The 25470-nt window shown below is 38.7% G+C and overlaps 1 protein-coding gene across 2 annotated transcripts; it reads right to left on the minus strand.

Annotated features, from left to right (window-relative positions):
* Window positions 1–1103: 1103 nt before the first annotated feature.
* On the minus strand, window positions 1104–25086 carry fign (fidgetin; the record flags this gene model as incomplete). 2 transcript variants are annotated; one of them, XM_083921742.1, is made up of 3 exons in its annotated part: window positions 24971–25017; window positions 24090–24124; window positions 1104–3337 (listed from the first exon to the last, which is right to left on the minus strand). In XM_083921742.1, the coding sequence occupies exons 2-3, from the start codon at window positions 24112–24114 to the stop codon at window positions 1104–1106; spliced, it is 2259 nt and encodes a 752-aa protein (XP_083777868.1). In that variant the 5' UTR covers window positions 24115–24124; window positions 24971–25017. The 2 variants fall into 2 exon arrangements, with proteins under 2 accessions (XP_083777868.1, XP_083777869.1); XM_083921743.1 differs by lacking the exon at window positions 24090–24124 and having other exon boundaries at window positions 24971–25086.
* Window positions 25087–25470: the final 384 nt, after the last annotated feature.

The raw sequence follows: 25470 nt of genomic DNA on the forward strand, positions 1-25470 counted from the left end.
CGCTCAGGGCAACTATCTTCCTCAACCCAAAGATGTCTGACCGCACCTTTCAAATTCTCTCAGCTCTGCATCACCACAAGCTTAAGTAAAGAACCTCAAACAAATTGTGTTTTTTGTCTTTAAATAAACCAGACTCACTCTCATTACATTCAATGTAGGAACTTTTTCATTTCATTTGAATCAGCTTTTTTTGAGGTATTGTATAGCCTTACATGGTTTTATGAGGAAATTTCAAATTCAAGCCAAATGCTCGTGTAATGTGTAGTGCTTTGACAAAAGGGTATGAGGTACTGTACATCATCATCATCACTTTCCTGAGTTTACAAATAGGGAACATCAAAAGAAATCATGGTCATTTTACATGTATGTGAAACACTTTGAATTACTGAAACAAATCTTTAACAGCAATTACATAGTAATTTATCGTTTAGATTTAAGTCACATTGTAAAATTATATTTGTTTTTGGAATTTCATCTAAAGTGGAGAGGCGAATACAGCAACCAAATTCACCTTAAGTTTGCTAGAAAACAAATTGCATTGTTCCAACAAAAGCATGTCAGTGTGGTTGTAATTAAAGGATTTACACATACATAAAACCTGTGTAAGGTAATGAAGCCCAACTTAAACGATATCAATAAATTTAATTTTGCTCAAATTAACCACAACTGTTCACAGAGAGCACGAAACAGACACAGCTGTAGAACACTAATGGAAAAGAGAAAGCTAGTTTTTTGTCTCATTTTAAAGCTTTTTTTTTTTTTAAATTAGCATGTCACCAATTGGGAGGCAAAAAGAAAAAAAACTTATGCAGCACCACCTTAGGCACTTGATAGCAACTAAATCTCAAGATTAGCAGAATAGTGTGTGTGTATATATATGTATATACAAAAACAGGGGGCATCTTCTCCCATGTAATTTGAGTTTTAGTGAGCACATGGCTTCAGCCATATAAAGCAACTCTTACAAATGCATGATGTCCAGGCTGTCATCCTTTTTCTAATGTCCCTTTGCGGTATAAAGTAGGTTCGTGTCACCACTATTTGTTATTTTTCACTTGTATTTAACTACTGGGTTTAAAGAAATTGGGTTTGATGAGTCTCTTTCATTGACTACAACCAAACATTTTATTCCACTCAGTGTACATGTCAAGTTCTTTTTGTGATATGCTAGGCTGGAATTTGCAAAACACATGGTCAAAGTCTTGGTAGGAGACTGGTCTCATCTGAGTCGGGTGGATGGTTGACAGGTCAGTCCCAGGAATGCCATGGAGAGGACCTATCACAGCCTCTTGACACAGCTGAGCAACATCCAGTCCAGAAAAGCCCTCTGTCCTCTGAACCAGTAGTGACATCTCTTTGTCACTGAGACAGTAGTTGTGCTGTGAGAGCAGTTGGCTGATTATCTGGTGCCGTGCTGTCCCATCAGGCAAGGGGATGAGCAGTCGCTTGGCAAAGTACCTCCGTAGGGACTCTGGGATCTCTTCAGGCTTATTGGTGGAGCAGACCACGAGGACATGGTCCTCAGCAGAGGTCAGAATATTGTCAAGCTGCATGAGAAGCTCAGCCTTTAGGCGATTCACTGGGCTATCCTCACTGAGCTGGGCGGAAAGCAGCAGGTCCACCTCTCTGATGAACACCACCGCTGGCTGGCGACACCGGGCCACCAGGAAAGATGCCTCGATGATCTTGTCCCCTTCCTCTAGCCACTTGGTCACCAGAGCTGAGCTGCTGAGTCGCAAGAAGGCAGCCCCCAGTTGGGTGGCCATGCAGTGTGCCAGTAGAGTTCTACCAGTTCCCTGAGGTCCAAATAAAAGGAGGCTCCGAGGTAATGTGGCAAGTCCACTAAACATATCTGGCCTTAAAATGGGCCATAATATCTCCTCTTTGATGGCTGCTTTGGCCATATCCAGACCCGCAATGTCGCTCCAGTCCATTGGAGGGCCCTGCTGAAGGATTTCTGTGGTCACCATCTCCACCAGATTGGAGTCACTGTTCTTCAGTTGTTCCTCTGCAGCATGGATGGAAGAAGAAGCCGTACCAATGTCAGGCCCTGTTAGGGAGTGAGAGAGGTGCTGTCTGTGCTCTTCAGTTTGCTCGCTCATGATGGGGGACCCAAACTTGCTGTATGGTTCACCAGTTCTGAGATCACCCACAGAGCTTTTGGTCGATCCATAGGATGGAGGAGTTAGTGCTCTACCAGAGTGTATGATAAATTTTCTTTGTTGATCTGAAGACATTGGCTGTTTGGTTGACTTAAACGCTAAAGACGAGGCCTCAGCATTTCTGTCAAAGCCGTTGCTCCTGTTTGAGTCTGAGACACTGTCCGTTATTCTGTACATCGGGCTCTGTGAAGAGCGCTGTTGGTTGTAGTTGAAATTACCATAGCTAGAATCCATATCTCCATGTCCACTCATGTAGAAAGCTTTTCGTTTTAATGAGTTGGATGTGCTGCCATTCAAAGGTGTTGGTGCAATTGGTGTATGATTATGGGACTGGTAGGTGTAGCTGGGCAGTGTGGAAGGAGGGATCGGTGTAGGAGCTGCAATACCGGATGGCAGATAAGCAGAAGGAGGGGGTGCTCCCCCAGGGCTATAACCAGGGCCAACAACAGTCTGAGAAGTATACCCTGTAGGAGGATAATTGTAGTTGGGAAGGTTTGGAGACCCGGCGTTGTAGCTCGGCACTAAGGTAGGGGGGGGTGGTGGGGGCGGCGGTTGTAAGAGCCCAGCACTGTGCAATGGAGAGGGGTGTGGGGAGGGGAGGGCTGGGGTACTCTGGCCACTGTAGCTAGAATGCAGGTAGGAACCGTTGTAGCTAGCAGTATATTCCTGAGAGGGGAGGCCCGAGTGGAGAGTAGTGGCTGTGTGGCTCCCACAGTTACTGCTGGAATAGCTAGGCTCAGACAAGCTGCTGGCTACCCCTGGGGAGCTGCCTATGCTAGCCGACACATCTGTAGGGGGTAGGGCAGCTGTCATTCCAGCTTTGCTCACAGATATAACATCTGGAGCACAGTTCATTGGGTAAATCCCCTCCTGCCAGGACTCATTCTCTGACTTTCGTCCATTCATGAGTCCAGTGGTGCTATCAGAGTAGGAACACAGCAGGGCTCTTTCATTTGGGCCCTCTAGGATCCCAGAGTACTTCTCTGCATATTTCTTAAGCAGATTGGAGGCTGTCAGTGCAGAGATGTCATCGTTTGCCCAAGCATACTGGTACGTTCGCTGTAAGTGCCCCCGGTAGGCCTCTACTTTGTGTGCTGGTGAGCGGGTAGTGGATGAGATGTCAAAGTGTTGTTCTGCCCATTGTGTGTGCTCTGGGGTCCACTGCATCTTTAGACCTAGATATTTTGCATAAGGAAGAAATATGTCAAATAAGCATGGTTAATAATCATTTAACATTATATTTTACTATTTACAAATGTTCTAGAATTATTAATTATTAAATAGTAATAATTATAATAATAATTATAACAATGCTTTGTTTTTAGGATAGGGACAGTGCACACTAATGAACATCGATATTTACATATGTCTGTAAACATGCTGGATTATAGCAATTATAGCAGCTATTTTGCATCCATAGTCCTTTAATAAGTAAAATAAAAATAAATAAATATAAAAAATAAGAAGAGACAGCAAATAACTAGATAAAATACAAATAGAAGAGAATGGACACATGGCAAAATACAGTACATACTCAAAGTGTAAGTCAAGTACTGTGGAAAAGGGCCAAAACACATGAATGCCTTATAATTGACCTTCCGTGACACTGACTTCCTCCTTTAAATCCTGTCTAAAAACCTACCTCATCAAACTAACCTATTCTGTGTAATTTTTATTTACCTGTTCTTCTCTCAGTCTGTTGCTGTTTATTGCTTTGCATTTATGTTTGGTTTGTTTTTGTTTTTTTACTTCCATCTAGCTGTTTTATTTTTTGTATTGGGACCTTGAGTGTCATGAAAGCCGCCTGAAAATTAAATGTTTTATTATTAATTGATTGTTAAAATAAAAGGAAAAAAAGCATGAGGCTATTCTGACATAATTAGTTATCTTCCAGAACATATTTAGAGTTCAACTTCCAATGTTGAAATGTCTCCAATGTGACAAAAAGAGAACGATAAGAGAACACACATCATGGTCAGTATGAGCATATGGGACCCTACACCTGGTTAGCGTGCTATAATCCACCCAACACAGAGCAGAATGACACAGACATTGCGGGTCAGTCTATAATCCAACTCTCATCTGAGGCATTCTCAGACAGTTTCAAATCTGCTTGGAGGAGAGCAGCAAAGCAATCTTCCTTGGCAGCGCTCTGTTGCTTTCATCACACAAACCCCTCAACTCAGCATGAATTACATCCACATCCAGTCGGCCTACTGCTTCCTAGTCCACAGAGTGAGGGAGGGGAGAAAAAAATAAAACACACTCCACTTGTCTTTTTCTCTGCAGCATTTCTCAGCTTCTTGATATGGCCTTGAGGGTTTGAATGACATAAATAATCTAGTTAAATCCTAAAGTCAATCTGCAAATAATAGTTTTTTACGCTGTCATCTTTTACTTGGGATTATCAGAGGATACAACATAGCCCCAAAGAATGTAGACTATTAGAGCGGTTACAGCTCAAAACAATCAGAGATAGTGTGCTGAGCCTTACACATCTTCCATCAACACTAATCTGACCAAAAGCTACAAGAAGATATGAGAGGAGACGCAACCAAACTTTCCCTGCCTGTTACAACGGTCCATGCCTTTGCTAATCAGGCGCTGCAGTGATGATATACTTTATACTTCAATAGGTTAAGTCTACAGTATATATATCAAAGGATTTAGGCAACAAACAGACACTGTCCAGAGGCAGATTAAAAACATAGTGTTTGTCTGTAGATTCCCTTCTGACTCCCTCCAAGCTATTTGCCCACCCGCCACACTAGACACCAGGAGCTAATTAGCAGGATGATGCTGCACTAATTGTGTTAATTTACAAGGTTTTAGACAAAGAGATTCATGCTATGGCTCACATGGTTGTCAAGCATCCAAGCTAATGATTAAGAAAAAAAAGCCTGAGACAAACAGCCCGGGCAGACAAATATGGTAACCATACTGTGCTGGAACAAAAAGGTTCATCAACCTACAGAAAATGGAAAACAAATTCTATTATCACAGGGGGGTAGTGAAATCAAAACCTTGTATATCTGTAGTGTGTTTGAACTGAAGAAAAGGTATGAAACACACCCTTGAGAATAGCAGTATTTCACTGACTATCGCTTTAGACCCATGTGCATCTACATTCACTTAAGTATTAGTCACCCACTACATTCTAGGTCAGCTGTTATGTTAGGTTTGTAGGTGGGTGCACTGCAAAAGTAAGACTTTTTAAGTGGACTTCTTTTCCACAGCACAGCCTGTCCCTCTTGTTATTACTGCATTAAAATATCCTTGAAACAAAATGTTAAATCTCACTTTGTTTTTCTCCACATTATTGCTGAGAACATGTTCCCTTCAAAACAGACAAAACAGTATTTGGGCAAAACAACTAGCACTGCGTTGGCTGGGTCTCAGCCATTCACAGCATACTGACAGCACATCAAGTGTCAGGATAATGTTTTAGTAAAATCATTCAGTAGAGTTCATTAACACTCCAGGCACATTTTGTCAATAAGAAAATTGCACAAAGCTCATAAAGTGAGACTCTTCTATTACTGTTAATCCTCTCGGAACAATAGGCCACTTTGGACAATCACAGGAGTGCTACTTGTAAAGTGTACTTGAGATCTTTTATAAAATAGAAACCATCCAAGATGATTATCTAGAGCAGCACACTGCTAAAAACAGATTGAGACACACTTACATTATATTGACTCTAAACCTTAGATTTAGATTAGTGGAACAAGGTATTTTCTACAGGCAAAAAAGAATATTCTATTAATACAGAACTTGCACAGAAATACTGTGTACAAGGACATCACTGAACCATGTAAAATAAACAAAAGTGTTGTATTATACGATAGCAATAAAATAATGAGTGCCATCATAGCTTCTATGGATTCAGTGCATCAACCAGTTTTCTCTAAATAAGATCTTTATGAAATGTAATCTGAATGAGAACCAGTCTTAAAATAATTTGATTTAGACAAAGATCATGGAGTAGATAATAAATGAATCCAGACACAAACAAATATGCACATTACATAAACACCAACACATAAACCGACAGTAGTACATTAATGCTGTCATACTTTGGTATTTTGGTAAAAAGGTTGTCCTTTATTCCACCTGCCTAGAAATTCAAACACAACATCCATAGGTTCCTTTGTCTTTCTTTGAAATGGTATAATTACAGAGCGCTCCATTAGTGCAATGTTTTCAGATAGCCTCAGGGCTCCAGCTCAAATTCCACTGATCAACAAATACAGCCTTTGTTGGACTTTTGTGTTTGTCAATTCATAGCTGTTTGAAATATATATATATATATAAGAAAATACTTTTTTTGGTGTGTCATTTAGGACTTAAAATCTAAATAATGACCCTGCTGAATTTGAGAAAATTAATACATATTTATTTTAACAGCCACAAAATTATATAGGTAACACTGCAATTAAAAGTGAAAATTCATGTTATATACCATGTACTTTATAGATAATCTCACAATGACGAAAAGAAGACTTAAGGTGGAGGCGAAATTCATTTGACGATGATGCCATGAAGTTATGCTACGCTACGGTGTTTAATTTCTGGTTCAGTGATCATCGTCGATGCAACAGAGATGCTGACCTTTTTGGGAACTATTAATCTGGTAGCCTAGGCTGTTTTTAAGCAAACAAGAGTGGGCCTCCACTCTGTCCATCCAATTTCCCAGTGCGTAAATTGGACCGCCGCTTGCACAATTCTCTATTCATTACTGTGCTGCTGAAAGGAAGCACAGAGGTGGCAGAGAGGTTTTCTTTTCCTCTTTCTATGTGTGTGTGAGTGTACGTGAGACAGACAGAGAGTCAGAGAGACACACACACAGAGAGAGAAAGAGAGAGAGAGAGAGAGACAGAGAGAGAGAGAGAGAGAGAGAGAGAGAGAGAGAGAGAGAGAGAGAGAGAGAGAGAGAGAGAGAGAGAGAGAGAGAGAGAGAGAGAGAGAGAGAGAGAGAGAGAGAGAGAGAGAGAGATGTAGAGAGAGAGAGAGCAAAATGCCTTCCAGGAGGATTCCCAAGCATAAAGAGCTGGACTTTCCTTCATCTTTTTTGGTTTGGGGGAGGGGACGGTAGGAGGGTTGAGGGAGGTGTGGGGGTGGGGGATTGGAAACGGCCGTAATTGAAATGTGGCCTGATCAGAGTCATTACCAGTTTTACCAATTTGCACCACCAAAGATGCTTATTAGGTAACTGTGTTTAAAAAGCCACTCTTAAGAAAACTTACTGTAATGAGCTCTTTAAAGTCAGACTTGAGCGTGATTATGCACTGAAAGTATTTTGCAGAGCAGAAGCAGACTGGTACATGTACAATGTCATAATTAAGCTGCACAAACTCTGCACTTCAAACCACACAATAGTCCCAGCTGAGGCAGTAGACATGCTGGAAACTATTTATAATTACTGATCATTACAACCCTGGGATTTTCATCGCTGGACGTAAACATAATTATGGGAGCTTTTGCTTTTATTCCACACACACAGACCACTCTACTTGACAAGCGTGCAAATATTGCAGACAGACTGTAATTAAGTTTATAAATAAAAACAAGGTCATATTCATATTCAAATTCACTGGAGATATTCTAAGTAGGGGTGGGGCAAAACATTCTGATACAATGTGAAATGGTAATCAGTATGGCTACAGTCTCATTCATCTCACATCAAGTTAAGACTATTTAAAGTCAATTTAGAGCTCCATGTGGCACTAATTCCAATCTTTAGATGGCAGGGTGCCATTTAACCCCTCATTTAGAAAAGATATGCCTACCTCAGTCACTGTCTTTTCCAGGGCTATACATGTTAAAGTACCACCCATGACAGCAAATTACTACATCTCCATACTATCAAAGTCTACTGATCCCAGTGGATTCTATATTAATCTGAATACAAAAAGTGGAAAATGACTGTGCAAGCATGCACTTACAGTGCGTTTATGGTAGTCGACCTGCCAGTCAGGCAGGCAGACAACTTCCTGTGATAGGACCTCTCTTTGTAATCAGAGTAATAATCAAGATTGTACATGCAGCAAATTGAGTTAGACAGTTCATTGTGACAGAGCTGCAATCACTTCAATTTAGTAAACACAGGTTAATCGTTTAAAGCAGCTATTCTAAATGTTTGAAACAATGTAACCTGTAGCAGAATATTTTTTTAACCATCAATTAATGATGATACTTTAACAATGAATCAGATGAGATTGATCAGATAAAATACAAATTAAAATGTTAGATATTATATGATATGGTTTTCCTATCCAGAAAGATTTTGTTTTCAATTTGTCCATTAAGTATTGTAATTAATCATTTTGGCAACATAATATCAAATATGAATTACAAATGTTTTTATCTCTGGAAGTGCACAAAATATTGCATATGTCTGACAATGAGAAAAAAGTATTTTATTTATTTATTGTTTATTGAACATTACATTTGATGAAAGGAAGCAGTAACTCTATCTGGGGCATGTTTTACTTGACAAATGACTAAAATAAATTCATTAAGTATAAGAAAAATAACTCATGCAAGTTAAATAATGTTTTTATTACTACTTATCACTATTTATAAATAATCTTAAATTAATTAAAAATAATGATACTTTACCTAAGTATTACACATGAAGGGATGTCATGTGGACACAAGAAAGCAAACATGAACAACTGCTGTTCAGATGGGTTATGCAGCATTTAAAGAAATGAAAGGACATTTTTGTTCAAATTCCCAGACAAATTCAGTTGGCGTAGACAAAGCACACATGTGGAGAAATGCATAAGTTGCATTGCATACATTTACGTGTTTAAGTTTACAAACAATGGTTCCTTGGACACGTGTGCAGACAGACATGTGTGCTGCATTCACAGTAATGTTTAAAAGGGATAATTTAAACCGGTTCTGTACAATGGCAATATGGGCAGTGTGTGGAGATGAACAGTGTTTGGCTTCACTACTTGGCGGTAATCCTCATGGAGCATAGCAGCGGTGCTCCAAGCTTCATGCTTTGCGGCCACAGAGGGAAGCAAAACATACTTCATCTGCACACACTTCCTACATTGCCATGACACAGAGCTGGATGCAGTGTTAACGCTCTCTTATTTTAAAAGGTTTTTCATTTCAGTTAATCAGGTAGCCTACAAGTAGTTTATTAATATAAACTATTATTTCTAATTTTCTGTGATTTGTCTCTTACAGAAAGGAGTGCTGATGAGACCGAAAATAGCGGAGAGGAAGACAGCATGAGAGCAGCAAAGAATAGTAGGAAAACATGCTAATGGAAGCTGAATAAACAGTGTCATCAATATATTTCATTAATAAATCTCTTTTACAAAGCTCTCCTGGTAATGAGTTAAATCTAATAGGTAATACAGTCAAGCATTCAGCTCTTCAGAATATCCTATATTGTTGCACACTTTACATTTACATTTATTTGTTGAATAAAAAAATCTCTCTTAGAAAAAAACATCTTCAGTGATTATCATCATTTTCCGGATGCATCACTGGCGAAATGAGTCTTAACTGGGTTCCCAATCATGAACACCAGCAACTGTGTTACTTCAAACACAAGTCCAAAATGGACACACCGCTACCAGGAACTAATTCCCAGTGTCTGTGGTTGTCTGTGGGCTCCATCTAAATAACCAGCGCAGAGCGGCGCAAAGCAGGAACTAAATCCTAGTGTCTGTGATGAGCAATGCCGTACATTGCTATCTCGAGGAGGCAGAAAGCGATTGTGGCATTAACCAACAAAAAACCTGGTCTAAAGTCAATGCTGCAGTATTTTCCTTCTATATAAGCCCATCATTGATAATTACATGGGTCGCGTCATTAATGACATTACATTACAGAGCAAACCTGAAGAGCTGCTGCACATTACACTGGAGGAAATGTAAAACATCATCGATTATTTCAGAAGCTAAAAGTTTAGTTCTGTTTCCCCTGTAAAATGTATAACTACAGTTTTAAGTTTTTGATGCTTAAATGTCCCCCGGTATTTTTCCTTTTAAAATAATGGGAGATTTCCAAAACACACCTATGTTTAATGAAGAGGCTAAATACAACCCCTTTGACCTTTGTGCCATACTCTGCGCCCAGAATATGCAACTTCTAACTAGCAAAAGTGGAGACATGCCCTAAATGCCCTTGCACCATGCACTATAGATCATTCCTGTAGATCATCTAAATAGGGCCCACATTGATAAATATCTTACCACAATAATATACTCTAAGTCATCTTCTAGACCTTGATCATCTCATGAATGTAACACTTACAAGCCTTATTATTTTAATTAAATGGCAGTCAAAATCCACCTTAAGTGACCGTAAAAACTTTTTTTCACAATTGAGGAATCAAATGTAGCTGTTTCCATTAAGATTTTGCTATTGCAATACTTAAACATTAGCATATCAAATATTTGAATGGAAGCACAGCTTATGAGGTCTCTGTCTGTATCTGTGCTTGTCAGTTTGTGCAAATTTTACAATTTGCATCACTACTTAATAGTCTGACTAGTTATCACAACAGTCACAACTTCTGATCACAATAACTGAGCCTGCATCAAAGTTGTATGCTAAATTAAATTAGCCAAACACCTCTCATAGCCTGTTTTCATATATTCAATTAGAAATGTCACCCACCACAGTAATTTCCCTGTTTTTGACATGTATACACTCACGTATTACACAAATTAATGAATAAGGGCAACAACACCAGGCTAGAAACTAGAAAAGGATTTAAAAGCAGATCTATAACCCAGTGTCATTAGTGATTTAAAAGACACTGTCCAAAGACACGCCCGTGTTGGGTTAATTGATGACTCTAAAATTGCCCGTAGGTGTGAATGTGAGTGTGAATGGTTATCTGTCTCTGTTCGTCTCTATGTGCCCTGCAATAGACTGCGTCCTGTCAAGGCCAGCCAATGTCACCTGGTTTTAGCGCTGAATAAAAGTATAAATCCTCAGTGTAGAACACCTGTTTTATCTGCCGCTACAGAAAATGTACTCTTGTATACATACATATACAAGATGATGGGTATTAAAAAAAGATTAAGAAAGCCAGTTCCCTTTTACAGTCAGTCTAAAAATTCCTAAAAATGTATCAATCTACAGTACTTTATTTTAATAGCAACTGTACGAGCAAGTGACAGAATAAAACTGTTTGCTGGCAAAGGGCTGTTGATGATTTGAATAATTCATCAGAAATGTAATGAGAAGATGTAAATGTCCCCACTCAGAAATAATTTCATAATTTAACTGTACAAATGCCCACTTTGGATTTTAAATTACTGTTGGAGTAGTCTATCTTACAGAGGGAGTATAAAAGCGTGTTGCTTTTAAATGTTTTGGTATTCAAAGTGATGATAAAAAAAAAGACGAGACAAGAGCAGAAACGCAAGGATACACAACATTGATGTTGACATATTACTTCATCACAATGAACATGTGCTGAAGTTTATTTTGAGTCAGTCCTACATAAACCAACCCGCTGCTGGAAGTACAGCACAATCCCAAACATTATAACTCTTACAACAATCCCATCTGAGTAATGTTTGTTAAAAACTGCACTGCAAAGGACTGACGTAATACTGGTATGGTAGCTTTCTATGAATGTGTTTAAAGTGGTCAAATCAAAAGTAGGGCCATTATGGAACAACTTTACTGTAAGACCAGCTCATTTTAGCTTGTGGCCTCCTGGATAACCCTGATGAAGGCCATAAGCTGAAACATGGTCTTGAACAAGTTTTGCTGGAGTTTTGACTTCTTTAATTCTCAGTGAATGTACACAGATGTTGAAATCTTGAACGTATTCTTTATTACACACCCTGGATATTCTCAAGTCTCATGGGTTTTTGGGCTGAGCTAATGATAAACTCTACATGACTTGAGGGGAACATGTACCGCAATACAGTAAATCGTGAAGTTGAGCGATTCTCTTAGCTGTGATTTCTCTTTCTCAGTGATGCTAATTAAACCATGACCCTGCAGGCCAGGAAACCCCCAAGGCTACCTCTTCCATTACTATCCAAAGTACAGCACACATGCTAAACTAACAGCTCTCCACTCACAAGTACAACTTGTTCACTGAATAAAACTAAGACAATTATAGGAGACAGGCTTCATAGTGTTCTGTAGTGCATAATACTGATGAATACTCAAATGGCTTGTTAGTTAAAAGAACACAGTTGTTGAATTCAAGCACTTGGTGAAACTTGTTTAACTATAGAGTGCATGTACAGTAGAGGCAGTGGTTTTTTGCGAGCCTCTATGAACTTGGCTACTCTGCCTCTCAAGGGATCACTTACACACTTCAAAAGAGAAGAGAGGCAGATTGTGACCTTGCTACATGAAGGCTCATTGACCAAAAGCTACTCACTAACATCTTCATTCCCAAAAGTCCTGTTACCCAGAGGAAGACTCCAATCAAAGAGGCACGGGCCGGTGGGGGAAAAAAACGCAACCAGGAAACATTTTGGTAGGGTTTTTATCACATTTAGCATATCTTGATTCTACTGTGAGGCAGAGGTTTAATGGCACCAGGAGCCAGTCACCTGATTTACAAACCAACAGGCCGAGCCCCATTGGAAATTTACAGATTATCTTGTTCACTGGTCCGATTCACAACTGTGATTACACTTCCGACCATTAGACTTTACAGCCACGTTAACCTGGTTAAGACAGAAAGGAAATCGCATTGTAAAGAAAAGTCATTCTCCACAGTGTGAGGATGAAAAAAATGTTTTTTTTAACTAGCTAGCTACACACCCAGTGGCATTACTCCACAACATTTCACAGAGAAACTGCTGCTCAGTTAAGGGTCAATAGCTAACAAAGATCTGCTGGTTGCTACACCAATGTCTAAGCATTTATCAAAAATGGAGTGACACATACTGCATGCACTTTGATCAGATAAACACATGGTAAACAGTTAACAACAATGAAAACCATACTTTTTTTTTCTCTTTTTGACAGAAATATCTCACAGAACACAACACAACTGGACCTAAATGAAATACAACCGAAGAAAAAGGTTTAAAAATAGCCTAAAATCATTCCAAACACATAAATGAATGCAAATGCACCTGCAGAATCTGTTTTGCGTTTACAAAGAAAGCAAGGACCATCTGTTGTTCTATTTATTGTTTCCTACACATTAAACTGATTAAAAGTTCAAATGGAACTATAATTGAAAATACTCAAGTGAACAGAAAAAGGATGTTTGCCTGCAACCACTGCCAGCTTTTCATTGAAGCATTCTGAAGCATTCTGCGGTATCGACTGCAAGTCTCAAAGAAGGTCACTTCTCCAACACAGGCCAGACAAAAGGTGAAATGAGACAACTGAAGCAATCTTAGGTCAATATGAAATAGAAATCTCTCAGCTATACTGTAATAAAGTTACTGAAGTGTAGTAGTGAAGCCATAAAGGGGAACTTTTACAAGGAAAGAGCTGTCTAGGAGATTGGTTCGCCCACTGGCAAACAATGGCTTCCGAGAGCTAAGGTGGTATGGTCAGTACAGTACCATGGAGCTGAATTACAGCATTTTCAAAGTTTCGTTTAACAAGGAATTTATAACTCTTTATGTATGTGTAAAATTATACTGCGATAAAAAAGTGTGTAAAAAGTCTGAATCCTGATATGTTCTTAAATTAAATTTAAAAATGACGAAATGAGAATAATTAGCGATTATGTAAAGTGAACGGTTATGTAAAGTGTACGAGTCATTACGGCCCTTACTTATTCTCAATCACCCCTGGGTTTAATTCGCAATAATAACCCGGTCACTCATTATCCTGCTTTTTACACGGCTGTTTACTATAAATCAATAATTTGACAGAAAATATTGATTTGAAGAAAGAAAAGCGTTGTGATAAATACATATATTCTGAACCTATTCGATCGCACCTATATGTTTTGTGTAGCATTCTATACACATACAAGAACAAAACCTGTCCACACAACATGAGTTTGTGATGAGGGTTGAAGAGGAAAACGCGCCAAAATCATTCAAACTGAAAAAAACGCCATGCACATAAATAGGAACTTGTGTTCTGAGTGAGGTATTTATAATAAAACGTTTTTGATGTTAGCTGATGTTAGGATGTTGTCCTTATTTTGAGAAGTTGCTGCACAAAATGTTACCACATTAAGATCCCATGAAATAGGATTTGAGATTAGATTTTTCTTTCGTGGTTGAATGTTTTTAAATGTAAAACTGAAAAATGTTCAAATGTGGTCGGGGTTAAAGCCAAGACAAAACATCCACTTCTGACCTTATATTGAACTCATATTACTGTTGCCACACGGGTGGCTCAATGCTTATATTTAATAAAAACATTTTTATATCCGAATTACGTGACATTAAGGGTGTTACTTTATTAAAATGGACAGGTATTTTTGTATGTATTATGCTCATGGTAAAAGCAGAATAATACATGTAGAAATAACATACATTTATTTTATAGAACATTTAAAGGTAAAAAAGAAATCTCATAATTGTCCTTACTTCAATATTAATTGTGTAATTAGTATCATTTCATCCATCTAGCTCCATCTAAATTTCTTGTCCTAAAAGTGAGCCAATCAAAATCAGGAAAATCTGTTTGTGGCCACTCACTACTGGGCATAACTAAATATTCTACACTGAACATTATAGCAACTTCAACGTTACCAAAATATGAATTATTAACAAATATTTCTCTTTTGTATGACTATGACTCAAACTGTTGCACAATATTAGTGTGCATGTTGTACACTGCAGACGCACACTGTGATTGTTTCAGTAGTGCCATTTGTATTTCTGAATTAAGAGTGGTCAATGAAAACAACTAAACCACTGTGAGACAGATGAATGAGAGAGTGGCAGCCTTCAAAGACTTCCATGCTTTGAAGGCTGCAAGAACAAAAGAAGGGCTGTGAAATGGAAATTATTAATATTAAGTATTCCTTAATAGATACTGAAATAAAGGAAGGAAATCTGTGGCACAAAGCAATTGTGAAAAACAAACGAGATAATTAATAGAAAGGAGAGGTAGAGATTTCAAGTATTTCTGCATTCACTTTGTTTAACGAACACCTTTCTGGTGTTATAAATCCATTCCTCAGATAAGTTTGGAAAAAGTAAATTTCACACCTTACAAGATGAGCTAGAATAAATAGACAGAACGAACACATTTCCAACATTTCATTAAGTCAACCTCAATAAGCAGTTTAAGGCAACGATTGTTTTACATTGTGCTGCATTTGCATGTACAGAGTTCAACCAATTAAAAGCTAATTAATTAGACACAATTCTATTGAGAAACAAATCCCACTCATCAATATACACAACCTAGGGTCACCCATTGCTCAAATGTGAATTGGCTCCTTGCACCACATAGAGAATAGCACTATTGGAGCTCACAATAAACAGTTTGGCACAGATATATTTGGTGGAGCATGAACTCATCAGTGCTGATAGATTTTACTTCTCTGGACAGAAAGCGGGACCAGGAGGTGTCGCTTGGACATGCAGCTTGCTCTCAAATGATCACTATTAGGAAAAGGATGTTCACCATCACAACTCACAAATGCTAAAATGTTATTATATAAACAATACCGCAATCCTACTCCCACTCTAATTATAATACTGATCAAATGTTTAATGCTAACACGTGACGGTACCATCAAAGAATTTTGAGCCTCTGTTATGGTTATAATGATGAAACAAATTGCAGTGTATATGTTTACATTCAGACTGTAATGTCAGAATTATAAAGTTATACGTTAGGTAACCATGAATAATCTACCAATCAGCCACAACGACAAAAACTAGAGCTATAAGTAAATTGATTCAAATGCAAGACAAACTTGACTGCATCTGTTTGTGTTTCTATCTTATCGGTGCTGCATACAAGTGCTTTAAATCAAGAAAATTGAATTAAGCAAGCAGCAAAAAATTCACATGAAGTTATATTTCAATTTTATTATACATTTAGCTCTTATTGGTGACCTTTCATTGCACCCCGTCGAGCTGTAGATTCCTTGTCTGTGTTTCCGGGTAACATGGAATAATAAGTAATTTTGATGTGTGTTCATGTATTGAGTTTTACTGTTTTAGCAAGCCATACTTCACGGCCTGTTATTTCTGCAAACCCCTTTTTGCAAAACCTAAACAATTTACGGCCATTACAGTGTAAATCTGAAACTACTACCAGCTTTGAGAACAACTATAACATCCAATTCACATTTTATAATATCCAACACACCTATGACAAATGCATGCAAAACTGAGCCAAAAAAAAAAAAGAAAAAAAAAGAATTAACTACCTTTCATGACAAAAAATAGTAGTAGAATAATGGTAAAGTGCCCCATCGCCTAAAATTGCAAGGCTTGGATACAATCTTTAAAAAAACTTGCTTCATTCTTCACACTGGTTGAAGGTCTATTTTCCATTTGGCAGCTTTTTGTCCGTTACAATGAAGGCTTGAAATCAGAAAGTAGGCAAATAAAAAAAAAAAAAAAACTACTCCATAGTTTGGTTATGTTTTGCCTCTCTTACAGGTTGTGTGCGTACTGTTAAACAAATTTTGCCTCTGGCTAGTGCGAGTTCCCTTGATGAATCGTGAACAGCCGACAGTGAAGAATCTAAGTATACCGGTCCACTCTGTACAAGGCAATTCGTACAGCCTTGCTCATTTGGGTATGCATGAAATAACAATATCCTACTGGGAGCATTCTGAGTTTCAAACATTTGGGGTCAACTACATGAGCAGATTCCACATGTGCAGCCCGTGGCCACTGAGGTCTGGAATCTACCTCCCTCCTGGCTGGGTGACGTTGCATGTTCTATTTCCAGACTGAGGGTTGAAGTGAGGCTGCTGGGAGTGTAACACTGACCCACATGACCTGTGACCTAGAAAAGCTGCCTGAAGCTCTGTAAACTAAAAACTCCGCACTCCTTTGCTACAGTCTTTCAAAGGCAAACAAAACCTTTGCACAAAGCATGTGTCTTTTCATGCCAAATGATTTGCATCCTTTTTATTCATATCTTTGACTCGTTGTCAATGTATTCCATGCTGTTGTGGAGCCTGATGCTCACTCTCTGAAGTCTCAAGTGAGAAGAGAGAAAGGAAGTCGAAGAGGCAAAACTGCTTTACTTTCAGGCCCAGTGTCTACAGGCCACATGTCTCCAGTCATCTGTCACTAGTTTACATACATACTATGACACTTCTTCTCTCTGTGGGAACCCGTTGTCACCACTTGGCCGCCAGCAGAGGCTGACTGGGTGCTAGATGGGTCTCCCCCAGGTAGCTCTAGGGAGCCACATTAGGCCTAACTGACAGACTGACAGGAACACGCAGACACACACAGGCCAGCACACACACACACACACACACACACACACACACACACACACACACAGTCCGTCCCTCGCCCAAGCACTCACCCCTCCTATAGTACGCCGGCTCACATGCTCCCCAGGCATGGCACACTTTGCATAAAGCAGTGACTTTGCTCTACATCATTTTTTTCAGACACAAAATTATTTTTCACCCCTCTAGCCTCTCCATGCTACATGGAAGTTTTGAAATGAATAATGGAAACAACAGAGCTGAAGACTCATGGGATCCATTTAAAGATGTGGGAGAGGCGAGGCAGTCAGGGTTTGGACTGCAGGAACATCACGCTCCAAGTAAATGAATCCACTATTGTTCTGTACAGTATAGAAATTCTGTTATAAATCGAGCACCGGCCTGTTAATGCCAACACTGATATAAAGCTAATACATTTTACTTTGAATCAGGGTAAAAAATATTACAATAAAACTATTCTTTTTTATTTCACCGTAGGAAAGAAATCTGTGGCCAAACTGACAACCGGATAAAAACCTGAAACCATTCTGTTGACAATGCACACTGGGATCTCAGCTTTTTTAACAGGTCCCAAGCCTTTGTTAAGTGCACACACCGTTCTTGACAGTTCAAATGGACACATGGCTTTATTTACTTTTGCTAAAGTAAGAGTTTATACTACATTTAGCTTTTCTCAGCAAAACATTCATTTGGTATTGCCACCTTGCCTCCTCTGATGCTTTGAGTGGAAGCGAGCTTGTGAGCGTGGGGCAGTCCACTGTAACAGCTATTTTAGACCATGCAAAGTCAACATGACTCCCTGAGGTGATTTCCTGATAATGAACACAAAAGAAGTGTCAGCCCTAGTAAAGCTCTGTGATGATGCTCAACTCTTGAGTGCTCTTCTTCTTCTTTTTTTTTTACACTCTTATTTTCTGATTTAAATTAATCTAATTCCGTGTGGACTCTAAGAGGGACTGTCAAATAGGCCACATGCCAGAAAGTGAGACTTCTTACTCACTTACACCGTGCAAGTGAGACTCAAGTTGTAGGCGAAGATCAGGCAGATCTTAAACCGTCCTCTCCCATCCCCTGGCACTAAAGGCCCTCCTCTGCCAGCACTTGGCACAAAGCTAACCTGTCAGAAGCCCGACTCCGCGGACAATGAATAAATCGCTGAGAACTTTGCGAGAAGCCACTTATACTCACTCACATCTCATCTGATCATCACTTAAGCAAATTGTCTCAAAATATCAATTTGAGACAATTAGCTTGGGATGTGATCCTTGCATGCTCTTGAATATAAATATCAAGCATGTATTTCAATACATAAATGATAACACTATTATACTGCCATAATAGGATCAAATCAAACGGTCGACCTACCTTACTCTGTGAGACAAATGTATTCTAATTTCATTCTTAGAATTATAGATTTTGAATTTAGAACGAGCTAAAAAATTTTGAGATTTCAAGCAACGGCATCACAGCCTTTTATCATAATTAAGGGGTTGTATTAATTAAGACAGGGCATCAAGACACATGTGCAATATGATTTTAAAAAGTACATTTCAGAGACTCCATTTAAATATAATGAAGCTGACAACAGTGGCGTGGTAAAAAAGTACTTTAAGGTTCTCTTGTTGCATGGGTTTTTAGTCTGGATAGAATGGCAGCCTCGATTGCCAGATTAGTCAGACACAGTTTTGTGAGAACACAAGAGGAATTTCAATACAGCAAAATATTGAGTTTTCTCTTATCCTCTTGTGAATGGATTGCTGCTCTCTCACAATACAAAACTCCTCAACAGCATGCTATAAAAAAAAATGAAAAGAAAAAACACCTTGGAAGAAGGACTGGAAAAAATACCTCTCTTCACCAAGGTTATTCAATGATAAGCAACAGTACTCAATGACACACAATGACAGCTCAAAGTGCCAGCTATTTTCAAAAGTCATGGAATTGTAGATTTTCTTAATCATAGTCCTTGGATTGAACACTCACTTCGCCTGAGAGTAATAATAAATAATGTGGGGAAAGACATAGTTTAAAAATATGGAAGCACATTCAGTCATAGGATTTCTTATGGATGAATAACATATTCAGACTGTTGTCCTTTGAGATTCACATTTTGATCATGAACCTACGAATGACATTCTCAGCTATATTATTAATCATTTTAAAGGCACGTAAAGAAAGCTACATTAACACAACGAGAACTTTGGAAAATTCTCCTTTTTTGGCGAGATGCACATACTAAAAGCCAGGCAACACTATCTTTGCTGAGTTATCGATAGGAATGCCTCCAATAACACCCCACCCCGAAAAAAAAAACAACAACAAAAAAACAAAACAAGAATTTAGCATGTCTAATTAAAATGTAAACAGTATAATGAGGACATCAGTGATTTAGGCAAACGTCTCTTTGGCAGCCACTGGGGGTATGATAATTACAGAGGCAAATCTATGAACGCACATGAATCTTCTACAAGTCCAGATTAAAAGCCTTAGTGCTAAACCTAGTTTAGTACACCTGGGGATTGTCTATTCTAGCCAATCCCCAACAGGCGCGGAGCTGCCTCCTCTCCTTATGAGTGCACAGACACCTCATGTGAAGCAGATGAAACAAAGCCTCTGTTTCGATGTGTTGGAATAAGGAGAAGGAAGAGCTTAATGCAACAAATGCCATACTCAATATAAATCATTTGCCAGGCATATATGGCCTGAATCCTTACAACATGACTTATGTCATTTAGTAAACCATAAGCCATGTAGTCACATTGTGCATTATGGTATGGATCATAAAAAAAATCATAGGATTTTATGTCTGAAAGATAAGTTCCTTTAAAAAAAGGAATAAAATGAGATCAAGGCATTGTGTCCAACCTCAAACTGGTTCTGGAAAAAAGCATGCACAAAGAGAAATAGACATACAGGGCATGCACACATAATCACATACAAAGATGTTCACATAACCCCTTAAAACATGTAAGTTATGAAATATATGCAACAGTACAGCCAGAAAAATCACTGGAGTGGTTTAAATTGTGGGCTGCAGTGAAACAGTAAGACTAAATATACACTTGGTTCCTTACATGCAACCTTTGTTGTTTTATTCAAAAGAATCTGTTATACTAAATTAAAATGTAAGTATTTTTGTTTGAATTATAGGAATAAATAACATGACAGGCCTGTAGGAGGCACATAAAGGTTAAGTATAAGCAGCCAATGGTAGGCGCATGCATTTCAGAAAATGTCCATGCCATATGCTGTCACTCAGAGGTAAAAAAAAACAAGTCTGAGCAGACAGTCGCTGTGTCTAAATGAGATGGTAGGAGGAGGAGGAGGGGAGAGAAAGGGAGGATGTCAAGGATTCACGGTCCTTCATCTTTGCAGTAGAGCAAACACGTCCCTCAGTATAGCAACAGACAGCTGCCTCCACTTTCTAATGCAGTCCAACTTAGATCACTGCAAAAAAATTGTCAGTGTAGAGAGAAACACACAAAGATAACATAGCAAGCTGCCATGAGAGGAACCGACAGAGATGTGGCTACAAGAGAGGGAGACGGAGAGAGAAGGCGAGGGGTGGGAGGGAGAAAGATGTAGAATACTTAGAATGAGTTTTTTTTGTCCTTTCTGCTAGTGTCTTATTCCACTGGGGACTCCCTCGCTTTTTCTATGAAAAATGGGAAAGACACCACTTAACATATTTGCTTAAAGATACCAATCCTGCACTGATCTTGTATAATATAGTTAAGGGGCTGAGTGGGGTTTCTTACAGTTACTGACAAATAGATCCATCTGTAAAGATTAACGTTTCAGCAATTTACATACAGTGTTGCAGACATCCCAGGGGGTGTTTACACAGTCAGCTCAAGGTATTCAGGAGCTGCCTATAATTCTCATCATTAGTGCACATACTGCATATATATAAAGTGTCTGTCCTATAGCATACCGCTTCCCTGTACTGATGGTTCAAGTCGTGCTGTCGATTTTAGGAATCTCTAATAACATTACACTCTTCAGATTACGGACAGAACATTTTAAACAGCTAAATTACTTCACAGAGATACATTAAATCATCTGACAATGAATTAAGGATATGGTATGATGGCCATAATAGCAGGTAACACAAAGACTGAATTTCTGGAAACCTAATTTGATTTACATGGGGCAGTTAGGACACAAATAAATAAATAGGCGTGTCAAAAGCAGCACTTTTCTAAAAATAAATTAAAAAATTAAAAAAATGACTCTGGCATCTTTTTTTTATTATTATTACTACACTAAACAAGGGGGGACTGCAATTCCTATGCCAATACAACATAACTATATATAGCAGGTATAATGTCCCTGTGTCACTGGGAAATCGGAAGATCTAATTATTGACTGCGGCTTACTTCACACAATTTCTTGTTATTACTTACAGTCAGTTTAAAATGTGTGAACACGTGTGACACTCAGAAAAGAAGGTGATGAAAACAGGAGGGTCAACATCTGTCGTCAAATTCGGCTCAGAGATCCACGACAGGCAACAGCAGCTAAGATTGCTATCATCCGTGCTATCTTATCAGATATAAACAGAGCTGTCAGCTTCTTTCCATGCACACCGGAGGTGTCTGGGGTTAAGTAAGGACCTGCAAGAATCACCTAACAGGCTGCAGGAGCTCAGACATGGAACCCTTTCAGAGTTTGAACTGTGATAAATATCCTCAGTTTGTACTCAGTAATTAGGATATTTAAGATGAAACAGCGGTTTGATAAATGCGAGAGGATTGTTTTTGATGTGCACATGTACTATAACTTTTCAAGATAACCCTACTCTCATGCTGTATATTTATAACATTTATAACAACTTCTGCTTTATTTAGGTGTGAACATAATGCAGCATGAAAACACAAGCATTATTGTGATTCGTTGAGGTGTCAATTGGTTTTGAGATTCCAAATATAAACTAGTACATTTAAACAGACTGTGCGGGCTATCTCAGAATGCGAGTATAAACAAGCTGAGGATACTGATTAAAATATCATTTAAAACTCCAAACTATTTCCCAACCTGCTCCATATTCATATCTGAGAAGCTCAAATAAAAGTGATGTTAAAAAAAAAAAAGAGACAAAAAACACCACACATACCATGGGGGTGGGGGTGGGGAGGTTCATTATCTAAATATGAAATACATAAAAATCTGACCAACAAATCTAATACCCACTTTACAAAAACACATTACAACCAAACACTCAAACATAATGAACGCGTAATGTACATTTTTTTTCCCCACTGAGTGACGGATGCTGCAATGCTGTTATTTTTTGAAGAGGAATGAAAACATACTTCAGCTCGTTGCTGATGATGTTAATTTCCTCTCAGAGCAAAACATGCAAATGAAATGTGTGAACACAATTAAGTAAATTGTTTTATGGAGGTGGAAAAGGTTTGCTTAGGACAGAATGTTTCAAAAGAGAGACAGCAGCATACAACTTGTTACTCCTCCTGACGTTGTATCCATGCTCAGATCCGTTTATTGGCTTGTCACAAACCATTTCCACTGGAAAATAAATAGCAGCTATTTCTGATGTTGCTTTTCAAATCATTTGTGAGCAATCTTAATCAAGTTTCACTCGTGCTATACAGTGTGACAAGTACATAAAAGTATATACTGTGGCAGCTTCCTAAATGAAACGAATTGTAAGTTTCCCTTAAAGTCTTTCTCTATATTGCATATGTTTGACAAATAACCTCTACAATAATAATGTTGTCAACATATTATAGTATTGTTGTATTTTGTTGTGACATGTGTTGTACTTTCCCATTATTCTTCACATTTATAATTACTGAAAACAATATGTAGTTTTTTTCTGTGATTTAGATAGATAATAATAATAAAGCTAAATATATTATTATATGCAGATATCATATCAACAGTCATTTCACCAGAGGTAATCATTTGCTACATAATACAATAGATCCTGAGCTACAGCCATGCCATATCTTTTTAAAATATATTGCATTTTAAAGCTGTCATGATTAAATTGATCAAATTTTTTTAAAGGCAAATATTCAATTTATGACTAAATAATAATAATGTATCATAGCAGATTATGTCTCCACACACACACACACACACACACACACACACACAAAGTGGGTTTGATATGTGATCTCTTAATGGAAATTTGCAACCCTTCTTGAAAAATTCACATCTACTGTCTATTAGGCAAAATAACCATGTTGTTATAGTTATGCATGCAAAAATATGAAAGCAGTGAAAGCAGTGCACGAAAAAAGAAAGTGTTGAACTGCACATAAAGAATGCCAGTAAACCAAACCAAATTAGAATGGGGGCACATTATTTAACCTTCACAAGATACTTTGAACCTAATTGATAATGCCACATAATGTGCCCTAACCTCTGGACTAGCTCATTTATTACAATAACCTAATTGAAGTAAACTTTTGTTGATGAACATAACATGCACAAGGAAAAAATGCATTACTGCAGTAATATCCTCTTTGACAAATGACGAATAGGCTATGACATAACAACAATAATAATGATGGTAATTACAAAAATGAACATACCATAGATACTGGTGCTAGTGATCATGTCTTCAAGCCTAAAAACAAGAGAGGGGGGAAAAACAGCAGAAACGGAATTTTCACGAGGAGGAATTCCAAAGGTTGCTTCTCATTACAGGCACTTTTTCCCTCAGCTATCGGATTTCACAAGTTTCAGAAAACGCACGGTCCTGTTCTTTCCGCACAAAATCATTTAGATCGTGCAATTAAGGACAATGCAAAGCAAAGAGAAGCGGAGCATGCGAGTGAATTAAAAAAAGAATTAAAAAAAAAAAAAGCAGCACTGGAGTGAGACGCGGAAAGCCACACAGGCACGACTGGAGCCTGTCACTTCTTGCGCGAGTTGAAACGAGAGAATAGGAAGCATGTGAGAGACTGGATGACATAAAACACACATTCTTCATGCCGCCTATTAGAGGAAGAGGCTAAACCAGCGTGATGCCCCCCTCCCTTTACTTTTAAAATAGATTACTTGCCAGCAGTTGTCCCACTAAGAGCGCTATGACAACTCATCTATTAACCTCCCGCCTGCGGTTATCGCGGCAAGTTTTATTCAGGCTGACGTGCAAAAAAAACTTCGCGTTGCAGGAAAGTTATTTAAGAGGCTGATTCCAGACGTAGCCCATATGTAGCTATAACCATCTCCCCAATCTGCAGAGAGGAATTTCTTGCAAACTCGGGTCTAATTCCGAAACTCCGTAGCGTTTATTTAGTCTGTCCTAAAGCGAAGACAAGTCATTTGGCTAGAATAACTGACCGCAGACTGCGCTGCAGATCTGTGATGCGCGACATAGTCTCTCTGAGCGAGCGTTTGCGCGTACAGGGGCTGCTCCGCTTCTCTTGTTTTAATTGTCAACATCGCTGATAGACAGGACGAGTCTTACCTGTGTAGGTGCCAGGGCAGTGTCAGTGTTTTATAGTATCATCGATCCGGTGAGTGCGCTGGATGAATGGCTCGCTCAGGTTAAGTGCGGCTGCTCGCGATTTGAAACCATTCCAAGTTAGTGAGGGGAAGACTGACCACAGCCTCTGCCATGTTGGAATTCCAAACCCTGGACAGCTGCTCCGCTGACTGAAGGCAGCACGCTGCACACTGCGCATGAGCTGTGCGGCGGGAGCCAAATTCAAAGAGAATCAACCTTAATAAGCCGCACTTCAGAAGCAGCCTATCATGAAAACATTTTTCTATTTGATGTATTTACATTAGGCTATAAGGTGTGCATATGCTCGTATAAGCCTGTACATGCAGCACACGTTCTTCTCTATATGCATCTGTAGGCTGAGAATGGTGTGTTATTTATAAGGGTTGGAGAGCGTTCATAGGCCTGTACATTGTTGAACATTGCTTCTGTTCTTTATATATGTTAAGACTAGTCTCCAACAA

This window comes from Echiichthys vipera (assembly GCF_963691815.1).
Source record: "Echiichthys vipera genome assembly, chromosome: 10".
NCBI classification, from domain to species: Eukaryota; Metazoa; Chordata; class Actinopteri; order Perciformes; family Trachinidae; genus Echiichthys; species Echiichthys vipera.